We start from the raw sequence: 20,549 nt of genomic DNA, 5'->3' as shown, positions 1-20,549 counted from the left end.
TCGGGTTATAGAAACATGGAAACCCGGGTTTTTTAGGAAAAGACTATACAGTATAGTGTTTTAATGTACGATTTGGCTCAGATGAATGCTATTCATACTGTTCATTATTTGCTTATTGCTTCGTCATAATATATTCATCGCAATACGATTGTTGCGAAAGAAAAAAACTTCGGCGCTTCTGTGCCTGTTCCCCCGCACTCTCACTCTGCACTTACGTCACACACGCTCGCTGGCACACACGCTCGCTGGCGCATACACACAATTAATATTCGCTCGCTGTCCATGCTGTCACTCCTTGCGTGTGTGGCGTAGGTGCAGAGCGGGTGTAAGATAAGGGCACGATATTAACACAGAGGCACCCGCAGCACCTTGACAAAGAGCGCCGGCGCGTGACGTAAGCGCAAAGTGGAAGTGCGGAGAAACAGGCGCACAAGCGCCAAAACTTTAAGCAGTTTATTTCTATTGTATTGTATTGTTTATTTTTTGTTTATTCTGTCATAGACAGGTGAACGAACTTTGAAACTTGATTATAGAACCTCATTCATTACGCAAATCGGTGAAAAAGTGTGCTTTATCGAAACAAACTGAATAAACATTTCGTTAATAAAACGCAAGGTCTTTCATAGTACATATCGAGTCCATTATTGAGAGAAAAAAAATCGCTTTTATTCGAAACCCGAAAAAAAACGGGTTTACCCGGTTACTTGCTGTCACATACCCGAAACACGGGTTTTAAAATTTGGCCCCGAATTGCCATCACTACTTACGAGTAGTTAACTGGCAGCCTTCAAACACGTCTCTCATTGGAAATTTCTGACGTCATAATTCGAGGGAAGTTCTTTCTGGTGGATTTGAACTTTGAAGTAGATTAAATTTAAACGCTAATTCCAAGGATTGGATTAAATTTTAATACCAGTATAGTACCGATCTGTTACTGACTGCATCATCTTGAGTGTTTTTCTGCAAATCAATAATGAGGTGGAAATTTGTCATGGCATTTCATCCAAAACCAAAGACAGCTGCGGTTCTTACTTTTGGGAATTTACCGTAAGTAATACTGCTCATCAGAAAAGATCAGAACATCAAGTAGCATGATTATTAATTAATTATTAAGCAATTATTGCAGCTTTCTATGCTATGGAACAAAGGTTAATTTTTAAGTATCAGTAAATACTAAGTAGTCAATGTACTGTAAATCGTCCTTTAGCAGGCTCGTTGGAGGTGGGTTTGATATGATAGAAAGGCAGATAGATGGTTTTGTACTTTAGAAGTAGGCTTACCTGCGTAACCTGCCTACTGTAAATCGAAGTGGTTTTTGCCCTCAGAAGATGACTTTGTCCTAACTAGAAAAGGTCGTTTGAATGCGTAAATGTAAAGTTTTTTGTATCTTCTAATATTCCATAAACCCATACTGCCATAGTGGCAACTACACGTAGGAGATTCATTAACGTGTACGCCGATTTTTCTATGTTCACGCTGAATTATAATAAACAAGCAAAGCAAAGCTGGTTGTTTGAATATCAATTTGAAACATATAACCAACGAACTGGTGCACGCCATTACGCCAAAATTCGCATCTTTGCATGCATGATTTTTTTGAAAACTGCTGTACTTTCATGTCTAGCTTAAAACTTTGAATATTGCTACGGAATGGATGAGCTTTTTATTATAAATATAAAACTTGACGAAAGTTTTTATTTTTGATTGGCTTTATATATAAGGTCAAAACCAGAAACATAGAAAAAAATATTTTTAAACTTTCCTGTACAGACAGGGACAGCCCTGTTTGAAAAGTGTGGCTGTTTTATACATGAAATCGTGCACAAATACACCCTAACAGAGACACAAATTTTGATATGATGGCATACACTGAATCATCAATTCTTTGTTTATTTGGGTCTCCTTTACTCTTGCACTGTCATATCATGGCCATGGATTGTGGAATTATTATGTCAGAATTTTTTTTCTATTACCTCATAATAACTTTCCATCCAACCAGACTGCAGAATATGCCTGTTTCCAGCAAGATCGTGTGTGCGCCAAACAAACGAAAATACAAGTTCGGGAGCACAAAAATGCTCAAGCACACTTGAAGTGAGCATGGAGAAATATGTAGGTTTTCAGGAATTTGAGAAAATACCACACACCGGCCCCTTTACTACATTTTTTCATGTATTCATTCATAATTCATGTTTTTTGTTGACTAACCATTCATCCATGGGTCAGCTCAATCTTGGTCATTTGTCACCTTTTCAGCTAGGATTAGATAAGACAAAAATTAAACAAGTTGGTTATTAACTGGAGTTGAATTTACAGTTTGTTAAACTTATGTGGAACAGGTTATTTGTAGGCGGAACAAGCTATTTCTGAAGGAATATCGCGATGTCTACTTGATATACTGCAACTGAAGCATATCAGTTCTGTTACCTTCTTGGCAGTTTTGCTATGTCCGATATATCTCCTGAATATGTTTTAAAGCGTCTGGGGAAACCAGTGACAGACCTAAATTTTTGGTCATCTGGTTCTACTCAGCCATTCCTACTAGCAAGCTATGGTGAAAATGGAGGTGTTGATTTATGGGATTTAAAAACTAAGCGCTCTGCATGTCATATTGCATCACATGCTCCTATGCTTTCATGCTATGGGATGAACACAGGTGAAGTTATTACATTTGACAAAGAAGGTCAACTGAAACTTGTGAAGATACGAGGTGCTGAAGCTGTAAATGAAGTCTGCCTTAGCACTCCAAATGCTGGGTTTTGTAAAGCAGCTGTTCTTCCTATGCACTCCGACAGTTCTAATGCAATTAAAGTTGCTGTCCCGGGAGAAGAAACGTCTTCAATGAATGTGTGGGATTTAAAAAATACTAAAATATTATCCCGATTGACACCACCAGATGGTTTTAAACTGGGAATGCCTATGTGTAGTAAGTTAGTTAACGTACACTCAAATTTGGTTGCATTTATCGGCTATGAAGATGGAACTATGCTGAAGTGGGATGTGACCAATGAAAAAGTCATATCGAAAGGAGAAAGACTGTTTGATGAACCGGTTATGACTTTTGATTTGTGTAATGATACAGCATTGGATTCCGCTCAGTTCGGTTTTTGTGCTTCAGCGACAAATGAACTAATAAAATGGCATGTTGAAACAAACTTCTCAAAAGAAGCAAATCTAAACAGCAAAGTTGAAGATTTTCAAATTATGAAAAAGATCAGCCTTTTAAACCCTGGTATAGCCAGCCTAAAAATCAGATCAGACAAAAAAATAATAGCCACAGGAGGCTGGGACTATAAAGTTAGAATATTTTCTTTTAAATCTCTGAAGCCTTTGGCTGTTTTGCAGTATCACACTGGTACAGTACAAGCAGTTGCCTTTTCAGAGTGTTTGCAGAGTTTTGGACAATTGCTTGCTTGTGGATCTATTGACAATAAAATAAGTGTTTGGAAACTTTATAACAGTTAATTTGCACAATCTGCACCTTTCCTAAAATATGGATCAATGTATTCGGTTACTTTTAAGTTAAATATTATGGTACAGTATTCTCTTATTGTGACCATTGTAATTTTATTCTTCAAATTTTGCAGACATTTAGATAAACAAGGTTTGTAGAAACAACATAACATTGCTGCTATTTGCTTACAAAACTTTTTTAATACTTTATGAAACCTGGGAAGTAAAAGATGAATATTTTTGGCATGAAATCATGGTACCAAATTAACCTATTTGTGTGCATGTACATCGGTTACATGCTTTACATTTTCAACCGAAAGTCATTCTCATTTGTAATACCTACCATTGTGGAAAAAAATGAACTGGATAAGCAGTCGATTGGGAAAGTTTTAAGTTCTACAGCTGCTGCCTATGCCATAGGGAAGTTTGCCAATGGTGTGCTAGTTGACCGTTTCAGCAGCCGGATGATGTTTGCTGCAGGATTGTTTATTAGCGGTCTTGCAAATCTTCTTTTCAGTGTTTCCTCTCCAACTTTCTTCAGTATTTTGGGATTTGTAAATGGATTTACTCAGGGACCTGGCTGGCCTGCATGTGCAAAGATATTGAGAAGGTAAAGATTTTATTTTTGCAGACAAAGCTTTCATTGAAATTTTATATTTTTGTGGTCTGGTTTTCCTGCAGATGGTATTCTCCCAAAACATTTGGAACCCTGTGGAGCACATTAAGCACTTCCATGAATGTTCCTGCAAGCATTGGGCCTTTATTCTGCTCAGTTTATGTATCTTGGACTGGTGGCTCATGGCAGTCTGTGATGTTAATGGCTGGCACTCTTTCATGTGGTTTTGCATTTGCAAGTTTATTTATTCTAAAAGACAAGCCAGAAGATGTTGGTCTCACACTGGAAGCACTGACTGGTGAAACTGCAAGTGAAAATGATTCCCCTAATGCGAAAGAAAACAAAACAGAAGATTCAAATCAAACACCAAAGCAAAACGTTGTAAAACGGATTTTTTCAAGTATCTATACCTATGTTCTTATGTTGGGTTTTGCTATCACTTTATTTGTCAGAGGTGTTTTGGGGAACTGGGGAGCACTCTATCTGATACAGGTATCATTTTCATTTATTTTATCTGAGGTACATAACCTTAAGCATTTCCTGTAGGTATACTTGTGTAAATTAAGGCTACTACTTAAATATCATTGTTTCGATTTTCCAGGATAAAAATTCAGACAACTATTTTGCAAGTGTCTTTATTGCATGGTATGAGTTTGGAGGAGTTTTCGGAAGTGTATTTACTGGTTAGTTATCAGTGTATGCAGTATTAATTTAATCTAAATAAAAATCTTTTCCAATTAAATTGAAAATATACGAATAATGAATGAGTAATTTTGGCCATTTTGTGATCGTTTAAATGTTTTGTTGTTTATTATTTTCGTAGTTTTATTGCAATTTTCCAAAATCTTAGTAACAAATATTTTCAGGTTATTTGAGTGACTTACTTGTCTCTACTTTTGGAGTGAAAAGTAGAGGCCATCCCAGACATTTGATAGTGATATGTTGGAACGTTGTGTTGCTCTTGTCTTTACACCTTCTACGATCTGTACAGGAAGTGGAATCCTTGGCAACTACTACATTAGTTTTAGGATTTGTGATTGGCTTTTGTGTATATGGAAACATTAGCATGTGTGGAGTGTTGGCAATCGAAAACTCAGCAAATGATATATCAGGTGCATTATGGTCTATTTTTATAAATTTGTTAAATAGAGGTACTGTACTTTTGATATCGGTTTATGTAAAGCATGTACTTATACTCAGAACATTTTTAGGAACCAACACTTTACTTATGTTATGCATACTTTTGCATTGCTTGCTCATCCCAAACTCGTGCAAAGTTTTGAAATTCCATTTAACAATATTTGTGTGTATGCATAGTTAAAAACAATATTCAGTGGCATTTATAAATATATGATACATTTGTTTTACATTAAACTGAAACTTCACATGCCATAGTAATCATTGTATACATTTAGGTACTTCACATGCTTTCTGTGCTTTAGCTGGTAGCCTTGGGTTGACATTGTCAGGTCTACCCTTTTCTACACTTGTTGAGGCTATTTCTTGGAATGATGCAATGTTTGTTTGTCAAGGTCTTATTCTTACTGTGTTAGTGGTGTTTCTTGTATCGCAAAGGATGAGGTGTCGAATAGGGGATGTAATTAAACAAGATTAGCGGGACCAGTAGTACCTACATTGCTGCAATATTTGTTACATTTTCTTCAATAATATATGAATTTTTTTAATTTAGCAATGTTTTGCTCATGCATAAATTTTACTGGTCTGTTGAGGGACCTTGAAGCAGGGTATATATGCAGATGATTGACATAAAAGCCGTATTTGTGTGAGTTCTGCTTTTGCACATTAGTTACAAGCTATATTTTATAGTTTAAAAAATTTTTAGCCCAAGGCCAAAGACAACCTTTCATATTGTACTGAAATTTTAAACATCATGTTCGTTTTATTTTTGTCATTAACATGTTTACCGTTTGCTTCTAAATATTTATGAATTAATGTAAAGAAATTACAAGTGGCAAAATAGTGTAAGTAGGTATTGTATAAAGTAGCTTACAGCAGAAATTTTTTTAAACATTACTGCGTTTTCTAGTGTAACCACTTATGACGCCATGCCTATCTAGACATACGAATCAAAACGACGCCAAAGTAATAGGTTGCCCTATACACTGTTACGCGAAAAATTAGGCCACTTAATTTTTAATCGGTGTCAACCTGGTTTATGGGACAGTTCTTTCATGGCAATTTTGATCGATAGAATAAATAACAAAGCTACACTCTAGTCTGTCACTTGAGTATCGCTATTTCTTGCTGCGTGTTTTCTGTTTTAAAGCTATGATAAAAAATTGATTGTATGTAGGCTATACTTTACGCAGAGATGGGCAGTTGGTACTTTGAAAGTACCATCGGTACCGGTACTTGGCAAAAAATGTACCGACCGTTTCGGTATTCGGTAGTTTTTTGTGTAAAAGATGCTGTTCAAAACATATGTGACGTTACTCGTTCGCAATTTCACTTGACATTTCTAGATTATAAAGATCAACAAATGCTAAAATTAGTATTAAGGATTAATTAACATGTATTTTTGAAAACATACTTGTTAAAATTTTGAAATAATCACGTGAAAAGTACCGAATACCGGGACCCATCGGAATTTCTTGAAAAAAGTAACTCAGTACTACTTTTTTTCAAAAGTACTGACGGTATCGGTACTGAAAAAATACCATGGTATTATTCATTCAATACGCAATAAGCTCTGTACACAAGTAGGTTACAGAACTTACAGACAGAAGTAGGCCAACACCTGTGACGTGCATACCACATTTTGTTTGCCAGTATACATGCATTCGGAAAAGTTACGGTACCATACTATTCAGCCACTGAATAGGGGCACGTTTTCTGCTGACTCAAATTCTTTATCAGACAATCATCGTTGATTCAACGATGCTTCATCGCGTTACATGAAAAGCGAACACGCCAAAAATACTGAAAAAATTATGAAAATTGTACACATGGGCGGAAATCCTGGGCAGGACCTCCCCAATATTTTTGTTGGGGGGGACATAATGTAATTTTTCCTTCTCGATATTCGACTTATTGGATAGGATTTGGTAGTTATAACATAGGCCTATTGCAAATTACGAATTTTTTCTTTATAGTGTACAATATGTGTAGCAAAATAATTGCATTGGCGCGAATAAAGCATGTATTTCATGGTCAAGTTCTCCGTAGACGTCTCGCGTTGTTCCGAACTAAGGAATATATAACAATATTAAAATACTATTGCTGCCACCCGTGATACTGTATAAAGTTATACATGATAGGCTACTACACACATGTATAAATGCGTTTATAATAATTGTTGCCACCACACCAATGATATGATGATCCAATAAGACTGTCATGCTGATTATGACGTCACACTTTCCTAGTGTTGTAGTTAACACAGAGTCATAGTGTTACATGCCTTTGAAATAAAAACCAGGATATAGTTTGGCAGTCTGAAGGTTAACTTTATTTTTCTACACGAGCTTTCGTAAACATAAGCTTGCTTCATCAGGTGTACTGCGAAATGGCAATAAATATTTCAAAATTGCTAGGTAAAGATCTGCATGGAAACAACAATTGCAATTGCCACATAAAAATCTACATGCATCCAAGCAACCACAAAATAATTAATGACGAAAAAAATAAAATAAATTGGTAAATGAAAGAAAAACGGGAATAAAGCTGTATTAAAGTCAATAATGAATATTAATTTATAAAGTCCCATAAAACCTGCATTTCTGTTATGGCCGTCATTAATGCAATTAAAGAGGTGATTGGTGCGCTGTTCCTCAATTCTGCGATCAAGACGGTTAATAGAAATTAATTTTCTTGATCCGGTGTTAATACTGAATAATGTAATACTGAACTTAATACGTAATACTAAACTATGAAGTAAATTTATTTCGTAGTTTGCAAATGCGGCTATTCACCCACTTCGTCAAGGATTAGCCCATAGGAAAGGAAAAAAGGAATGCACGGATTAGCCATTCGTATGGGCTGAAAGCTTTCCTATGGGCTAATCCTTCACCAATGGGCTGGGCTATTTGCACACGGTTTATAGGCTATATTTAAGTCACACGTCACAACACTACCGAACCCAAAATCTTTGCCATTGAAAACATTTCCTCTTCTGCCTTACACTTTCCTAATAACTATTCTTCATATGCTTCATGTTCCTTTGGCTGAAATAAAGGTATTTGCTTATCTTTATTAATAAAACAAGAAAATACATTAGATAATTTAGTATGCTATAATGGGACTATGAAATATTTTAGTTCTTACAACTGGTGTAATAGTGATGTTTGCCTATATAAAACAGTAGTCTACTAGATATCTGGATAATCACACAGGAAACTGATTTGCAGCATAGTAATTCTTTAGTTTTGTTTTAGTATATTAGCGGAGTCTTTACATATCCCATCAATACCATTTATATACTAAGTTTATAGATGGATAAAGACACTGATATTAGGTTTAAAAAATGTGTCGAATGTAATATTTATTTCGGCAAATTAAATAAAACAATATAACAACGTGAAATGTAAAAATTTACCAAGTGTTTATGGAACTTTATGCACATCTCCATATTTCATTTAGAGAAATAATTTGTTAATAAACAAAGCTGTAAGAGTAAATATACACATATGTGATACGATAGCAATGCGTAACCTTAATGGAATGTTAACAACGATAAAATAAAGGTTTCTTCAATAAACTCGAAGCAAATTGATCTAATACTGTACGTCAAAATAAATAAATTTCGATAAACTACCCGACCAATTTTTAAAAAACTGCGGAATGGGTTTGCGTAGTTTTGGAGTATGTGCTTTTAGGTTCTTTTTTGCTGTCTCGCGTGGATTGTTGAGGTAAATATGCTGGTCGGTACTGATTTTGACTAAAATGTGTTAACCGCTTACATATCGACCTATATTTGGCATGAGAATTTTTTAACGAAGTTTCTATGTTTAATTAAGGAGCAGGCTAGACCACCGCAGCCCTCCGTAATTGTCGGCTAGCTGTTTCAATTAGCCTAACATTTTTAGCACATCTTAATTCCAACTAAACTGTTTTTTATACACTGCATAGTAGCTCCTGAACTCGTAGTTTGACGTTTTACGGTATTTTAAACGGTCTGGAAAGTTTTAATAATCTTTGCTGCTAGGCTAGTTTCAATGAGCAAATTGCTAAACTTAAGCTTAGGCTAGCCTCTGAGCTGAAGACCCATTTTCGAAAGTATGCAATTTTTGGGAGAGAAATACCCTGCGCAACAAGATAAAACAAAAACCTTTATACATGCTATTAATTTTAATTTCAAGTGCGCCTAGCAAACTTTCCAATCTGGCTGAAGAGTATAGTAGCGTAATTTAGTTTTTGAAGAAAAATTGTGTGTGCTGTCGTAAAACGTTTGGAATCAGGAGTTCACAGATGTCCAAAATATCCTTTCATTTATTATAAACGTCAAGCAAAGAGCCAAACCTGTTATTTATTATTAACATTACTATTATTCTCGCCACTTAGTCTGCATGCAAAAACACGTTCGTATAACTTATATAAAAACATTTTAACCTCAATAATAATTAATTTGTCTTTAATATCCTTTGTACATAGATAAAAAAATGTCGGCACATTTGCAATGGATGGTAATTAGGAACAATTCCTGTCACCTCATGAAGAGGAACAAGACCCAGTTTACAAGGGAACCCAACAACCTAAAGAACAAGAACAGCTTTAGGTAATATGGATACATACGATGAAAGAACTTTCTAAAAAGTCTTCTAAAAAATTAATAACTCAAGTTTAAGTGTAGTAAGTATCATAAAGTTTTAATTATATACTCAGTAAATGGAGTGGTTAGAGTGTTGAACTGGCAACTACGTTATGGGCGTTCAATACTAAATGGCACTACACTTGTTTTAATGTTCATTAGCGGAACTGGAACATTTTCTGGTCTAGTTGACTGGTGCAAACTCAAAGCGATATCAAAAGAAAGAATTTCTTCAAATTCTACACACAGATAGCTTTGTAATCAGTAATTATTATCGATGATTTGAAGTCATGTAAATATCTTCAACAGTCTGGGGACAAATGTTTTAACACCATATGATATTAGCAATATTGAAACAGTGTAGTTAGTTTATTGAAGACATTGTGATATTTATGATAAAAAACTAATAGGCATATTTTGATATAGATAATATTTTGAGGCTAAATAATTCTCAACGTATTTTAAGATTCAATGGCATGGTTCATAAGAAGACTGTAGGTGTTGAACCTGAAAAAGATGGAAAAGGAATTATCTTTGTTACCAAAAAAGCTAAAAGTAAGCATTTTTTAAATAAATTAAAATTGGTTTGGTACTGATTATTTAAAACAGGTGGGTCCAAACGTTTTTTCATTGGGGGCCCCCAAAAAGTTAACTAGCGGCCCGTCACCATTCACTGTGTAAAGATTGCTGCTTTGTCTACAATGTAATGAAGATTGTGAAGACAGTAATAATAGCATTAGCAGTAAAATCTGAAAATGCTAAACAGTAGTAATCATTCCCTAAACACCAAAAACACAACAACGTTTTATTTGTGGTGACCTTTGATTTCGTTCCAAAAATGATGGCAATGCTGCAGTGTTCTTAGTGGCAGCAGCGGTGCTGCATCATATACTGAAGGATGGTTGTGCCAGGCGAGGAGTGAGTTGTGTGGACTAGATGCCAAGAACGTCACATAAATGTTTATTAGTCATTCTGGTTAATGTATTTTGGTTGAGACTAAGAATTTTTGCAATATTTGTAGGGATAGACCACGAGAACAATTATACGGGTTTGCGCAAAAGACCCGAACGAACTTCAAATCTATTCATATCTGCACCAAATGATAAAATTTCATCAAAAACTTTCCAAATATTGCTTGTAACGTGACTTAATTGCTAAAAATTAATGACCAAATAGCGATTTGAAAAGCAAAATGCAAAACTTAAATGACGTTCAATGAGAAATGTTGATTTTAGTTCAGCTTAAACAGGAAAATAAATGATCATTTGTTACCAATGTCGATAAATTCTTTTGTAACATTGTATTTGAGTTTGCAGATCACACAGATATTCAGCGAACCTGTTTGGGTTCAAATCGACCCATTATTTGTATGTGAATCCTAAAAATTTCTTTGGTTTTGCCATATTTAGCGTCACGGTAACACGTAACATCAGTTAGCTGAACAGGGTTTAATAGCAGATATTACTAAACAGTTGTGTATAATTGTTGTACAGTATTTGCTTAAAACATGCCGTGACTTAGGCAGCATTACAACTAGTAAATGCAAGTTTACAATCACCAATAGAATGCTTGAAAAATTAATTCGCAACTGAGTGAGGCAGTTCTCAGTTGGCTGTATAGAAATAAAATTTGTTTCTTTGAACTTTCAACGTTAATTTCTTATTTCTGTATTAGTAGTAGTACTTGTCTGGAAACATAAAATTTTGTTTTGCTTAGGTCAGAACAAACCAAGCCAAACCTACCATACGGTTACTCTCAATCGTGGAGCACGCAGATCGTTGAACACAATTCGTAAAACGATGAGAAAAAATCGCTACCGCAAAGACCTGAGAATGGCTGCCCTGCGCCGTGCTAGTGCTCTTCTGCGAAGCCAAAAGGCTGAAAATCAGAAATAAATTGCTCCAATACAAAGATTGGTGTTACTTGTTCTTGTTGCACTTCTTTTTTGTTATAATCACAGGTTTAGATAATTTATGTACGTAATCAGTGGAATAAGGCCCCCATTTTAAAGGTAGATTTATGTCATATGACAAAAAAACAATGCTTGGTGTTCAGAATTTCGAACATGTATGATGACATGATCATTGGTAATTGTGCTTAGCACTTCGTGGGTACAACTATCGATATCTGATATAGAGGGAACGAGGATTAGTAACTGTAGTACGCTTGCAAACACAGCTCTACTTTTTCTGGTTACCAGATTGCGTAGCATCATCATACGAACTTCATTAAAAGCTGTGCTGGAGTCGGTTCCTGCTTGATAGTAAAGAGCATACGTTTATTAAAATAACCGCAAGGTAGACATAGGCAAAAAATAAGGTATATTTGATGCAGTTCCGTTATTAGCGTAGCGCTCTGAATGAGAGGAAGCGTTTTCTGAAGTGAATCGAGCCGCTACTAAGAATAGTTTACTTTTAAGCTGAACCGGAGACAAGTTACCTTTGCCTCCATTTTAATTTACACACTTTGCCAAAGCCTTTCAGTAGCAGTATTTAGGCATTATTTGTATGAGATATAAGTGTGCTGAATTATGCGAGTATTCGACTAAAAGTTTTTTCTGAACTCTTATTTTTCTGACAAAAGAAATTTGGAAAACTTTCTTGCTTTGGGGGACTCACCGTGAACGGAAAAACCAAGCAACTAAAAACTGACAAAATTGTTACTGGTCAGTGGTCACTGTAATTTATGCGTGTGAAGCTGTTGATCGAAACAAGGTCAAATTCCTTTCATAGCTAATTTTAAGCTATTTTGAGATGCTTTTTATGAATTAAACATATTTATTAAGTTATTCAAATTTTACGTTTGAAAAGTTATACATAAACAAACATAGCAATATACCCTAAACTATGACAAATTTCATAATGATATTCTGATGAAATCACAAGTTGTCAATTGCCATGGTCATGAAAATTATAAGCCACAAATGTTGGGTATTGCACTATATTAAAGGTCCTAAATGACTCGAGTCCCATTATGATAATTGTGACGACAAAAAAGACAACTTTAGGTAACAAAAACGGATGTTTTTCAAAAAAGTTACAACTTTTTGTAAAAACTATCAACCAGACTAATTTGTAGACAGTTATGACTTTATAGTAACCAATTTAAGGCAATGCATAATGTGACCTCAAAATAGTTTTTACGTTAAAGGCAATGACTTTACTTGAGTCATAACATAAATTGACTCGAGTCAGAAGAAAATGACTTGGTTACAACCCTGGACCATTGTTGCATAATATAATTTTAGACATGAAATTAGAATATTATTGTTTTTTTCACTTGTGTTCAGCAAATATACAGAAAGTTGCAAAAATAGTTAATAATTTTATTAGTTCATGCAAACTATGTAATTCTTACCTCATGGGCTAATTGAGTTTTTAAATTATATTGCAGGTGAAAGTAGCAGTAAAATGGATTCACCAATTTTTGAAAATGTTATGAAGTCTGCCAAACGAGCAATACGAAATCCTCATGTAAGATATGGAAGTGCATTTCTGACCTTCCTTGTTTTTGGTTTTTTGGGTTTAAAAGAGTTTGCACAAATTCGCTATGACATTAAAAAGCGAAGAGGCAAAAGCCTTGAATTTGAACAGGAAATGAAAAAATCTGGACTTGACAAGAAAAAAGCACAAACACTGGAGGAAATTTTTCAGGAAACAGTTGAAGAGAAAGAGTTAGATGATTGGTTTAATATTCGTGGTCCAAGACAAGGAGAGGATTCTCGAGAAATTCAAAAAAAGCAAAGACTTGATTATGATAATATGCAAGAATCAAACTGAACCTGTATTGCTTAAAATACTAAAATACAAAGTGCAGCAAAGTAAAAGACCTGCACTGTGACCTAGAATTTTCAAGTAACTATTATTTGGTGTTGCACTGCGTTATAAAAGTCATGTGGCCATGATTTTTTGGCTAGTTGTAACTTTTCATCTCATTTATCTTATGAATTTGACTTATTTTGCATTCATTGCTGTTGATTTTTACTTTGTCTAGTAGTTATATAAAATAGGTTGTTGTTAACGGTGCTACGACAATGGATTTACCAGAAAAAGTTATACTCTTCACAGGGGTAACCAGGTTAGTTTATGTTGTATGTATCTACATATGTAATAAATCTTATAGTGTATAGAAGTATAGTAGTGCAAACGGGGCTCACCAAGTCAGTCTCAATTCATCTAATTGGCCAAGGCCAGCTATGAATGAAATGTTGGTACTTAATACAATAAAACATCAAACTTATACAATGATATTAGACAATGTTTTAATGGTACAATCTTGTGTACAGTGGGATTGGATTAGTGTTGGTAGAAAGAATTGCTTGTCAGTTTGAGAAAACCCATCAACTGCATTTTTGTGTGACCTGTCGAAATATGAATAAAGGAAAAAGTTTGGAAAAAATGCTGGCCATTAATCATGAATCTGTTCAAGTAACTTTGATCAAGGTGGACATTGGCGATGTGAAGTCAATTTTGGAAGGGTGTAACAAAATTCGAAAGCGGTGTGTACAATGAGGCTTTTTCGGGTTGTTATTGACTATTTCCACAAAATAAAAACTCTATTTTCAATAAACAGTGAGATTTTTTTTATAAAAAACAGGTTCTCAAAGATGGATTGCATGTATTTAAATGCAGGTATAATGCCAGTGAAAAGCTTCAATTGGAAAAACATATTAAAATCATGTCTCCTTGATTTGTAAGTTGATGCTAATTATGTTGAATTTGGCTGTAACAAGTACACAGCAAGTGAGCAAACAAACTGGTACATTTACAGAAATGCTGTAGAGATGTTTCGAACCGGCTATGGAATGTTTAACACAACTCAGCTTGTAAATGATGACGGGATAAATGAAGTTTTTGCCACAAATGTTCTCGGCCATTATGTCTTGGTAAGCTCAGTGGACATCAAATAATACAGTTGTAAGCGCAAAAAAAACGTTGTTTTGATATAGGTACAAGAAATGATACCACTCCTAGAAGCCAACGTACAGAAAAAATTATCCCAAATTATATGGACAACATCAGCCAATGCTACAAAAGATGCTTATAATCCCAATGACCTAACTTGCAAATTAGGGTAAGAAAACTTAACTTGAGGAAACCACTTCATTATCGTTAAATTCTGTACATACTTTACTGAGTGCTTAACTGTAATGTTATGCATTTCTGTATGCAGTCCAAATGCTTACAGCAACTCCAAGTATGTCATGGAAGCTACTAGCATTGAGCTGAATGAGAGATATAACAGCAAGGGCATTTATAGGTAAAATATATCATTAAGTAAGCAAATGGTATGATTTATGAATATAGAAATGCAATAAGTAAACTAAAGCAGAAAACAATCAACCAAAAAAAACTTTTGCAGCCAGATTGCAGATCCAGGAACTGCTATTACTAGTTTAACTCTTGGTATTCTTCCGATGTGGATTTGGTACATTTTTCTACCCATACTCTGGATGGTATGCCGTATTTTGCCAGGCTTTGTTGCAAAATAATTATGATACATGTTTCATATAGATTGTTTTTAAAGAACCACGATTACGACAGACAAACAGCAAACCATACTGACAGTTGTAATAAAACTACTGTGTGTGTATACCTTAATTACGGTTCAATTTATTCTGCAGGTTCGTTTGTTGCTGCCTAATCTGACACTTACACCATACAATGCCTGCCAGTCATTGCTTTGGTTGTTACAACAATGCCCTGAAGATTTGGACCCAGGGAGTCGATATTGCAGTCAAACATCATTATTAAAAGGAAACTACACAGTCCAAAAAAAAATTGATATAACACCGGGAGAAGCCAACTCTATATACAATAAAGTGTCTGTCATTGCTGAAGAACTTTTGTCAAAATATACATAAACCATGATTCATGATTCATGCTTCATCTTATTCAGTATTATTACTTCTATCTTGTATCTTTTCATTGAAATACAGATAGCATAACTATGAAACCTTGTAGTGAATGTGGTGCAATTACAATTGAAGTCATAAATAAATTGATACAAATATACCATCCCATATCCCTTCAACCAAGCTAGATACAATGAAATATTCAACACCAAAGCGTCAGAGCATGATTAAGACATATGATATTTACAGAGTTATAGTGGTGCAACTGAATAAGTGTTGTATGATCGAACTTTACTGAAGTAAAATGGTGGGAACTGATCGTGCAGTTTAAAATCAGTCTCAGTTGAACGTCCTGTGCTACCAAACACAAACTTTGCACCATAGCTAGCCCAAGATAGTTTGTTGAATCTCTTTTTGCTGGACGTAGAAGTTAGCTGGAGTTCCAGAAGGTATTCTTTGTCAGTGACAACATATTTCTCTTTACTTTTGCTGCCTCGTTTTCCGGATGTAGATGGCCGCTTTTTCGCTTTAGCATCAACCAAAACTGCAGTTATGGTTGCAGACTTGTACTTGTGATCGGGTGATTCTTGCTCTAAATGAGGCTTGTACTGGCCAACACGGAACTGAAGTTGTGCAGCGTTCTCAAAGTTAAGTTTTGGTACCACCAGGGGTGGATCATCAGGGGTGGTGTACAAAATGACTTGACCATCTGCAAAGAATCTCATATACCTACAGAAAGACAACAATAAATAAACTTGCTTTTCAAACAAGAATTTTGTGTCCAGACACCAACTAGCTTGTAATCGCAAGTACGAAAAACCCCTTAAATTACTATTGAGTTCTCCAAACTTGGTAAAACCTTTGATTTTTATATTTAAAGACTAAGTAGAGTTGAACAAATGATCTGCAAATTTATACTGTTTGTATGTAAAAGGAAGTGGATTCTGCCAACAATACAAGGTTTGCGTATATATATACCTGTAGTATTCCACACATTGAAAAGGTTTGTAATACATGCTGAAGACAGTGGGGTCACCCTCTCGGAAGTAAGATACTTTGCTTATGTAGACACCATCCAAATGGACGTGTGGCCTGTATATATACATGTCCCTCCAGGACAGATATCCTTGTTTCCTGGCTTTCAAACCCCAAACCTTTTCACAAGCAGCACGCCAAATTGCTTGATCCTTGGCATGTACGTAAAATTTTCTACAGGTCTCAGAAAGAAGCTCTAGTGACTTCATGTCCATGTCGGATGATGCAACCCATCTACAGATCAAGCATAATATTTCCGATGGAAGCTGGATGATATTGAGCTCCTGAAGAACTAACTGGTTGGATACAGATTGTAAATCAATCTCAGAAGGTTGTTTCATAGAAAGTGAATTAAACTTTGCAACTAAGTCTGTAGGGTTCATGTTGACATCTTCTTCAATAGTTTTTCTATCAGTGGCATCAAAGTCCAATGCCATTCGTTGTTCTATATCTGGGTCCAGCTGAACAGCTTTGCGATAAAAGTGAATAGCATCATGAAAGCTGCCATTCCTTTCACTTTCAATGCCTTGTTCAAACAATTTCCTTGCATTAGGGACATTAGTGGATAAAACATTACCACTGCTTAATTGGTCTGACACCTGTTCAGCACATTCTTGTTTGTATCGATTTTCCACTTCATTTTTCCATTGTTTACGAAACCTTTCTAAGTCATCAGATACTGCAGTTTCCTCCAAAAAACTTTGGATTGCAATCTCATCTTCAATTGATACGTCTGGTTGCGACATCTTTTTGGTAAATTTGGATACTTTTTGGCCTCCTCGCAACAAGCCACTTAAACCTCGAGATCACGGTCAGAGAAACGAAGCAAAACAGTGTGATTGTAGCACATGAATGTCATTATGAAGGTTTGAAACTCGGCAAATTCATGAGTAATATAAGCCTGAAAATCATTAACATTCCTAATACCTGCCACATTTAAACACTAAATATTTAATAAGTAAATGGTAGAAAAGTTGCAGCTGATTCAGTATAGCATGATTTCACACAAATAATAATCTATTGACTTTCAACTAACTTATGGTACATCCTTATGCCAGTAACGTAACTTTTGATAGGGTGTGACTTTCCGATAATAGCCTTGTATAACTAACTAACCTATTTTAGTCTCTTAATACTCATATGCAAAAAAATCAATAAAGCTAAGACAGCAAAAAACACATCAACTATTCAGACATTTCAGTCAATATTACAACCATTACCAAGATGTTGGTAACACCTCCTCTATACTTTGATATGCTTTAACTCTATTTAATTGTCATTTGCTCTGTGAAGACAAATTTGAAATAACAATGCTTGTTGAAAACATTGTGATCATTGCTCATGCAGAAGAAACGATGACAAATCCTAAATGGCTCAAAACATGTGTAAAAAATGTATATGTTGACTTGCTGGTGAGTGGTGACAAGTAACACTGACAACTAATCAACAACATTATGTGTCATGGTCTGAGTAATTGCAGGATGGCTAGTTAGTGAGTGGTGACACCAGGATGACGTTACAAAAACTCAAACCTTGATTAGGTTGCATGCAATGGCCAAAATAAGTCGAAGCGTCTGCTGTTCATACACTCACCCACACAGATGAGTACGCTAGTACTGTACTACATTCAGTACTGTACCAGTAAGGCTCCTTCTGTACCAGATGAGCTGAACTGCATACAATCACGTGAGTAACTTTCCCTGCTTCATATAGCTGTTGCTCTTTAATTTACCAAACAAACACCCGAACGAACTTCATTACAGAAATAGGATCAACAAGGGAACAAAGTCAAAGTATCGGAATAAGATCATCAAGGGATGGAATATGACCATGACCGTATTTCGTCAAATGCCAATATGGAAATAGTGCAAGAAGTTTGTGATAATATTGTGTACGACATAGAATTCTCGTCTAACGAATCAGCGAAGCATAACACTGCGTGACGTAGTCGATTGCTTCGTATTTACTGTGTGTGCATTTTGATTTATTCAGTCTTTTTGGCTATTACGTTCAACGCCGCAACATGTCTTTATGCTGTTGCTGTAACAATGTTTTATCTTGATGTATTCGTTCAAAGAGGCTTCAATATAATCAGATTATACAGTTGTCATTCCCGTGTTATTATTGCTGAAGTCTATCAAAGTTCACTGTTAAGATATACACAAGTAAACAGACTTTGTAGTGAAGTGGGTAAACCTTACAGGTTAAGGTACCATATACCACTTTTCATTACAAGTTAACTGTTTTGGGAAAATTATTCTGGATATTTTAAACTGAGTTGGGTGACGGTATTATCCTATTCTTGTTGAATGAAAGTGCGTCAACATATAAACTAAACTTTATTTTTTTAGGCTATATTTTCCAAATCTCACTAAAATGTGTTGTATCACACTAAAATGCATTTATTTTTTCGCCGTTGACCGTGGGGAGCAAAAAATGATTAATGCTAACTTTGTCATATCATATTAAAACAATAACATGTTCACAATCAAAATGCTCATCCGCAAGAAGTGTTCCAATTTTATTTGAAATAACCATCGTCTCGTTTACTTTTCGCCATTGTAACTAACAACTTTCCATTATTTTTTTTCATTTCATGCAATTTATTTTTCGTCTTCAATGTGGAGGACGAAAAAATTGTGCTGACGCAGGTGGTCGCATAGTAGAATATAATTTCAACAAATTCGACAGGCAAATATGGCAAGGCCTCGAGGGCAAAAACGTGCATTAAGGACCAATAAGAAAATGTAAAAAGTTATTAGTGTGAGTACGGCAACCAAACCCGAGTTTCCGTGCACGTTTAGGCAAAATATTATTTGGTCTTGGCATGGCCGTGGATTTCTAAACTAAAGCATTCTGCTGAGTCATGCCACGCTTTCACGTCACTCTAGTTCAGGGGTGTCAACTCAATCGCACCAGGGGCCAAAACTCAAAACTTATTTAACGCCGCGGGCCGTAAGGATAAAACTTGATTGAACGTTTCGTGACACGAGTATATGAATTGGAACAGTCAGCGAAAGAACACCAAATTTTTGTTTTTTTTAACGGTTTTGGCTGGGAATAAATCGATTTATTCTATCGTATGATGAGGCAACTGTTGTGCTGCTGTATTGTGCGATTTGTTATAATCTTGTTTTTGCTTGAAAAAAGTAAGTTATACTGCACAATGATCTCGCGGGCCGGAAATAGTTCAATGTATAAAATAGCATTGCGGGCCAAGTTTTATTGTAAAGCGGGCCGGATGTGGCCCGCGGGCCGGGAGTTTGACACCTATGCTCTAGTTGAATATTACGTGATACTGATCGATTGTGGATGGTTTTTTAGTTGATGGAGTAGATGGAACACTATCCGTAGAGCGATCCAAGAGCAATCCAAGCGTGAATGATATCTAACTTACTAACTTATACCTAATGAGTTATTTCGTAATTATATTAGCATTTTTCTCTTAATTTGTCCCGTTGTGATGATTGGCTAATAATCCCACTATAATAACACAACCATAGATAATATACAAACGTAAAAGTCATAAACAAACGTGTTTTTGTTATATCTATGAACACAACACTTGTACTGTAGGCTACACAGTTGGCCACTTCATTTTACTAGAGCGCAATTAAAATAGCTTTCTATGTTCTATTGTTCAATGAATCAGCGCTCGCCACACGTGTCCTCCTTCTGGCTATTAACAAACTTGTGGAACCTGCATCGTCAAAAGCAGTTTAGGCTTTAGATTAATAAAAATGATAAGTATAGCCAGGGCTAAAAGTTGTTATAAAAGGGAACTAAGTGTTTTGTTATAACATCTTTCTTTGTACTTACAGTGC

The 20,549-nt window shown here is 35.4% G+C and overlaps 6 protein-coding genes across 7 annotated transcripts; 5 read left to right on the top strand and 1 right to left on the bottom strand.

Moving 5' to 3' along the window:
- Positions 1 to 167: 167 nt before the first annotated feature.
- Positions 168 to 3,588, top strand: LOC143469357 (guanine nucleotide-binding protein subunit beta-like protein 1). The gene has a single exon (XM_076967023.1). It carries the CDS (start codon positions 2,446 to 2,448, stop codon positions 3,463 to 3,465), a length of 1,020 nt encoding a protein of 339 aa, XP_076823138.1. The 5' UTR covers positions 168 to 2,445; the 3' UTR covers positions 3,466 to 3,588.
- Positions 3,554 to 6,050, top strand: LOC143469356 (glucose-6-phosphate exchanger SLC37A4-like). The gene is made up of 5 exons (XM_076967022.1): positions 3,554 to 4,063; positions 4,135 to 4,561; positions 4,671 to 4,752; positions 4,936 to 5,181; positions 5,485 to 6,050. Exons 1-5 carry the CDS (start codon positions 3,684 to 3,686, stop codon positions 5,682 to 5,684), a joined length of 1,335 nt encoding a protein of 444 aa, XP_076823137.1. The 5' UTR covers positions 3,554 to 3,683; the 3' UTR covers positions 5,685 to 6,050.
- A 2,836-nt stretch (positions 6,051 to 8,886) lies between these two features.
- LOC143468430 (large ribosomal subunit protein eL28-like) lies at positions 8,887 to 11,758 on the top strand. The gene is made up of 4 exons (XM_076965629.1): positions 8,887 to 8,937; positions 9,680 to 9,803; positions 10,303 to 10,391; positions 11,553 to 11,758. The coding sequence occupies exons 2-4, from the start codon at positions 9,688 to 9,690 to the stop codon at positions 11,729 to 11,731; spliced, it is 384 nt and encodes a 127-aa protein (XP_076821744.1). The 5' UTR covers positions 8,887 to 8,937; positions 9,680 to 9,687; the 3' UTR covers positions 11,732 to 11,758.
- Positions 11,759 to 11,904: 146 nt separating this feature from the next.
- On the top strand, positions 11,905 to 13,832 carry LOC143468429 (cytochrome c oxidase assembly protein COX16 homolog, mitochondrial-like). Of its 2 annotated transcripts, XM_076965628.1 has the most exons (3): positions 11,905 to 12,843; positions 13,230 to 13,309; positions 13,430 to 13,832. In XM_076965628.1, the coding sequence occupies exons 1-3, from the start codon at positions 12,810 to 12,812 to the stop codon at positions 13,613 to 13,615; spliced, it is 300 nt and encodes a 99-aa protein (XP_076821743.1). In that variant the 5' UTR covers positions 11,905 to 12,809; the 3' UTR covers positions 13,616 to 13,832. The 2 variants fall into 2 exon arrangements, with proteins under 2 accessions (XP_076821743.1, XP_076821741.1); XM_076965626.1 differs by having other exon boundaries at positions 13,230 to 13,832.
- LOC143468428 (3-keto-steroid reductase/17-beta-hydroxysteroid dehydrogenase 7-like) lies at positions 13,680 to 15,791 on the top strand. Its single transcript, XM_076965625.1, has 8 exons — positions 13,680 to 13,913; positions 14,122 to 14,334; positions 14,433 to 14,528; positions 14,607 to 14,721; positions 14,785 to 14,909; positions 15,009 to 15,095; positions 15,198 to 15,291; positions 15,460 to 15,791. Exons 1-8 carry the CDS (start codon positions 13,870 to 13,872, stop codon positions 15,697 to 15,699), a joined length of 1,014 nt encoding a protein of 337 aa, XP_076821740.1. The 5' UTR covers positions 13,680 to 13,869; the 3' UTR covers positions 15,700 to 15,791.
- On the bottom strand, positions 15,561 to 17,679 carry LOC143468427 (F-box only protein 9-like). The gene is made up of 2 exons (XM_076965624.1): positions 16,669 to 17,679; positions 15,561 to 16,419 (listed from the first exon to the last, which is right to left on the bottom strand). The coding sequence occupies exons 1-2, from the start codon at positions 17,469 to 17,471 to the stop codon at positions 15,942 to 15,944; spliced, it is 1,281 nt and encodes a 426-aa protein (XP_076821739.1). The 5' UTR covers positions 17,472 to 17,679; the 3' UTR covers positions 15,561 to 15,941.
- Positions 17,680 to 20,549: the final 2,870 nt, after the last annotated feature.

Source organism: Clavelina lepadiformis, chromosome 8 (genome assembly GCF_947623445.1).
Source record: "Clavelina lepadiformis chromosome 8, kaClaLepa1.1, whole genome shotgun sequence".
NCBI lineage: Eukaryota > Metazoa > Chordata > Ascidiacea > Aplousobranchia > Clavelinidae > Clavelina > Clavelina lepadiformis.
The sequence above is the reverse complement of the archived record's forward strand: the minus strand, read 5'-3'. Positions and strand labels throughout refer to the sequence as shown.

Excerpts from the sequence above, each read along its gene's own strand:
- LOC143468428 (XM_076965625.1), top strand. The coding sequence starts at position 13,870 with ATGGATTTACCAGAAAAAGTTATACTCTTCACAGGGGTAACCAG. Across the intron at positions 14,335-14,432 it reads TGTAACAAAATTCGAAAGCG|GTTCTCAAAGATGGATTGCA; the intron begins GTGTGTACAATG and ends TATAAAAAACAG. Across the intron at positions 14,529-14,606 it reads AAATCATGTCTCCTTGATTT|AAATGCTGTAGAGATGTTTC; the intron begins GTAAGTTGATGC and ends GTACATTTACAG.
- LOC143468427 (XM_076965624.1), bottom strand. The coding sequence starts at position 17,471 with ATGTCGCAACCAGACGTATCAATTGAAGATGAGATTGCAATCCAAAGT. Across the intron at positions 16,420-16,668 it reads CAATGTGTGGAATACTACAG|GTATATGAGATTCTTTGCAG; the intron begins GTATATATATAC and ends GTCTTTCTGTAG.
- LOC143468430 (XM_076965629.1), top strand. The coding sequence starts at position 9,688 with ATGTCGGCACATTTGCAATGGATGGTAATTAGGAACAATTCCTGTCAC. Across the intron at positions 9,804-10,302 it reads AAGAACAAGAACAGCTTTAG|ATTCAATGGCATGGTTCATA; the intron begins GTAATATGGATA and ends ACGTATTTTAAG. Across the intron at positions 10,392-11,552 it reads TGTTACCAAAAAAGCTAAAA|GTCAGAACAAACCAAGCCAA; the intron begins GTAAGCATTTTT and ends TGTTTTGCTTAG.
- LOC143468429 (XM_076965626.1), top strand. The coding sequence starts at position 12,810 with ATGATAATTGTGACGACAAAAAAGACAACTTTAG. Across the intron at positions 12,844-13,229 it reads GACAAAAAAGACAACTTTAG|GTGAAAGTAGCAGTAAAATG; the intron begins GTAACAAAAACG and ends ATTATATTGCAG.
- LOC143469357 (XM_076967023.1), top strand. The coding sequence starts at position 2,446 with ATGTCCGATATATCTCCTGAATATGTTTTAAAGCGTCTGGGGAAACCA.
- LOC143469356 (XM_076967022.1), top strand. The coding sequence starts at position 3,684 with ATGAATATTTTTGGCATGAAATCATGGTACCAAATTAACCTATTTGTG. Across the intron at positions 4,562-4,670 it reads GAGCACTCTATCTGATACAG|GATAAAAATTCAGACAACTA; the intron begins GTATCATTTTCA and ends TCGATTTTCCAG. Across the intron at positions 5,182-5,484 it reads CTCAGCAAATGATATATCAG|GTACTTCACATGCTTTCTGT; the intron begins GTGCATTATGGT and ends GTATACATTTAG.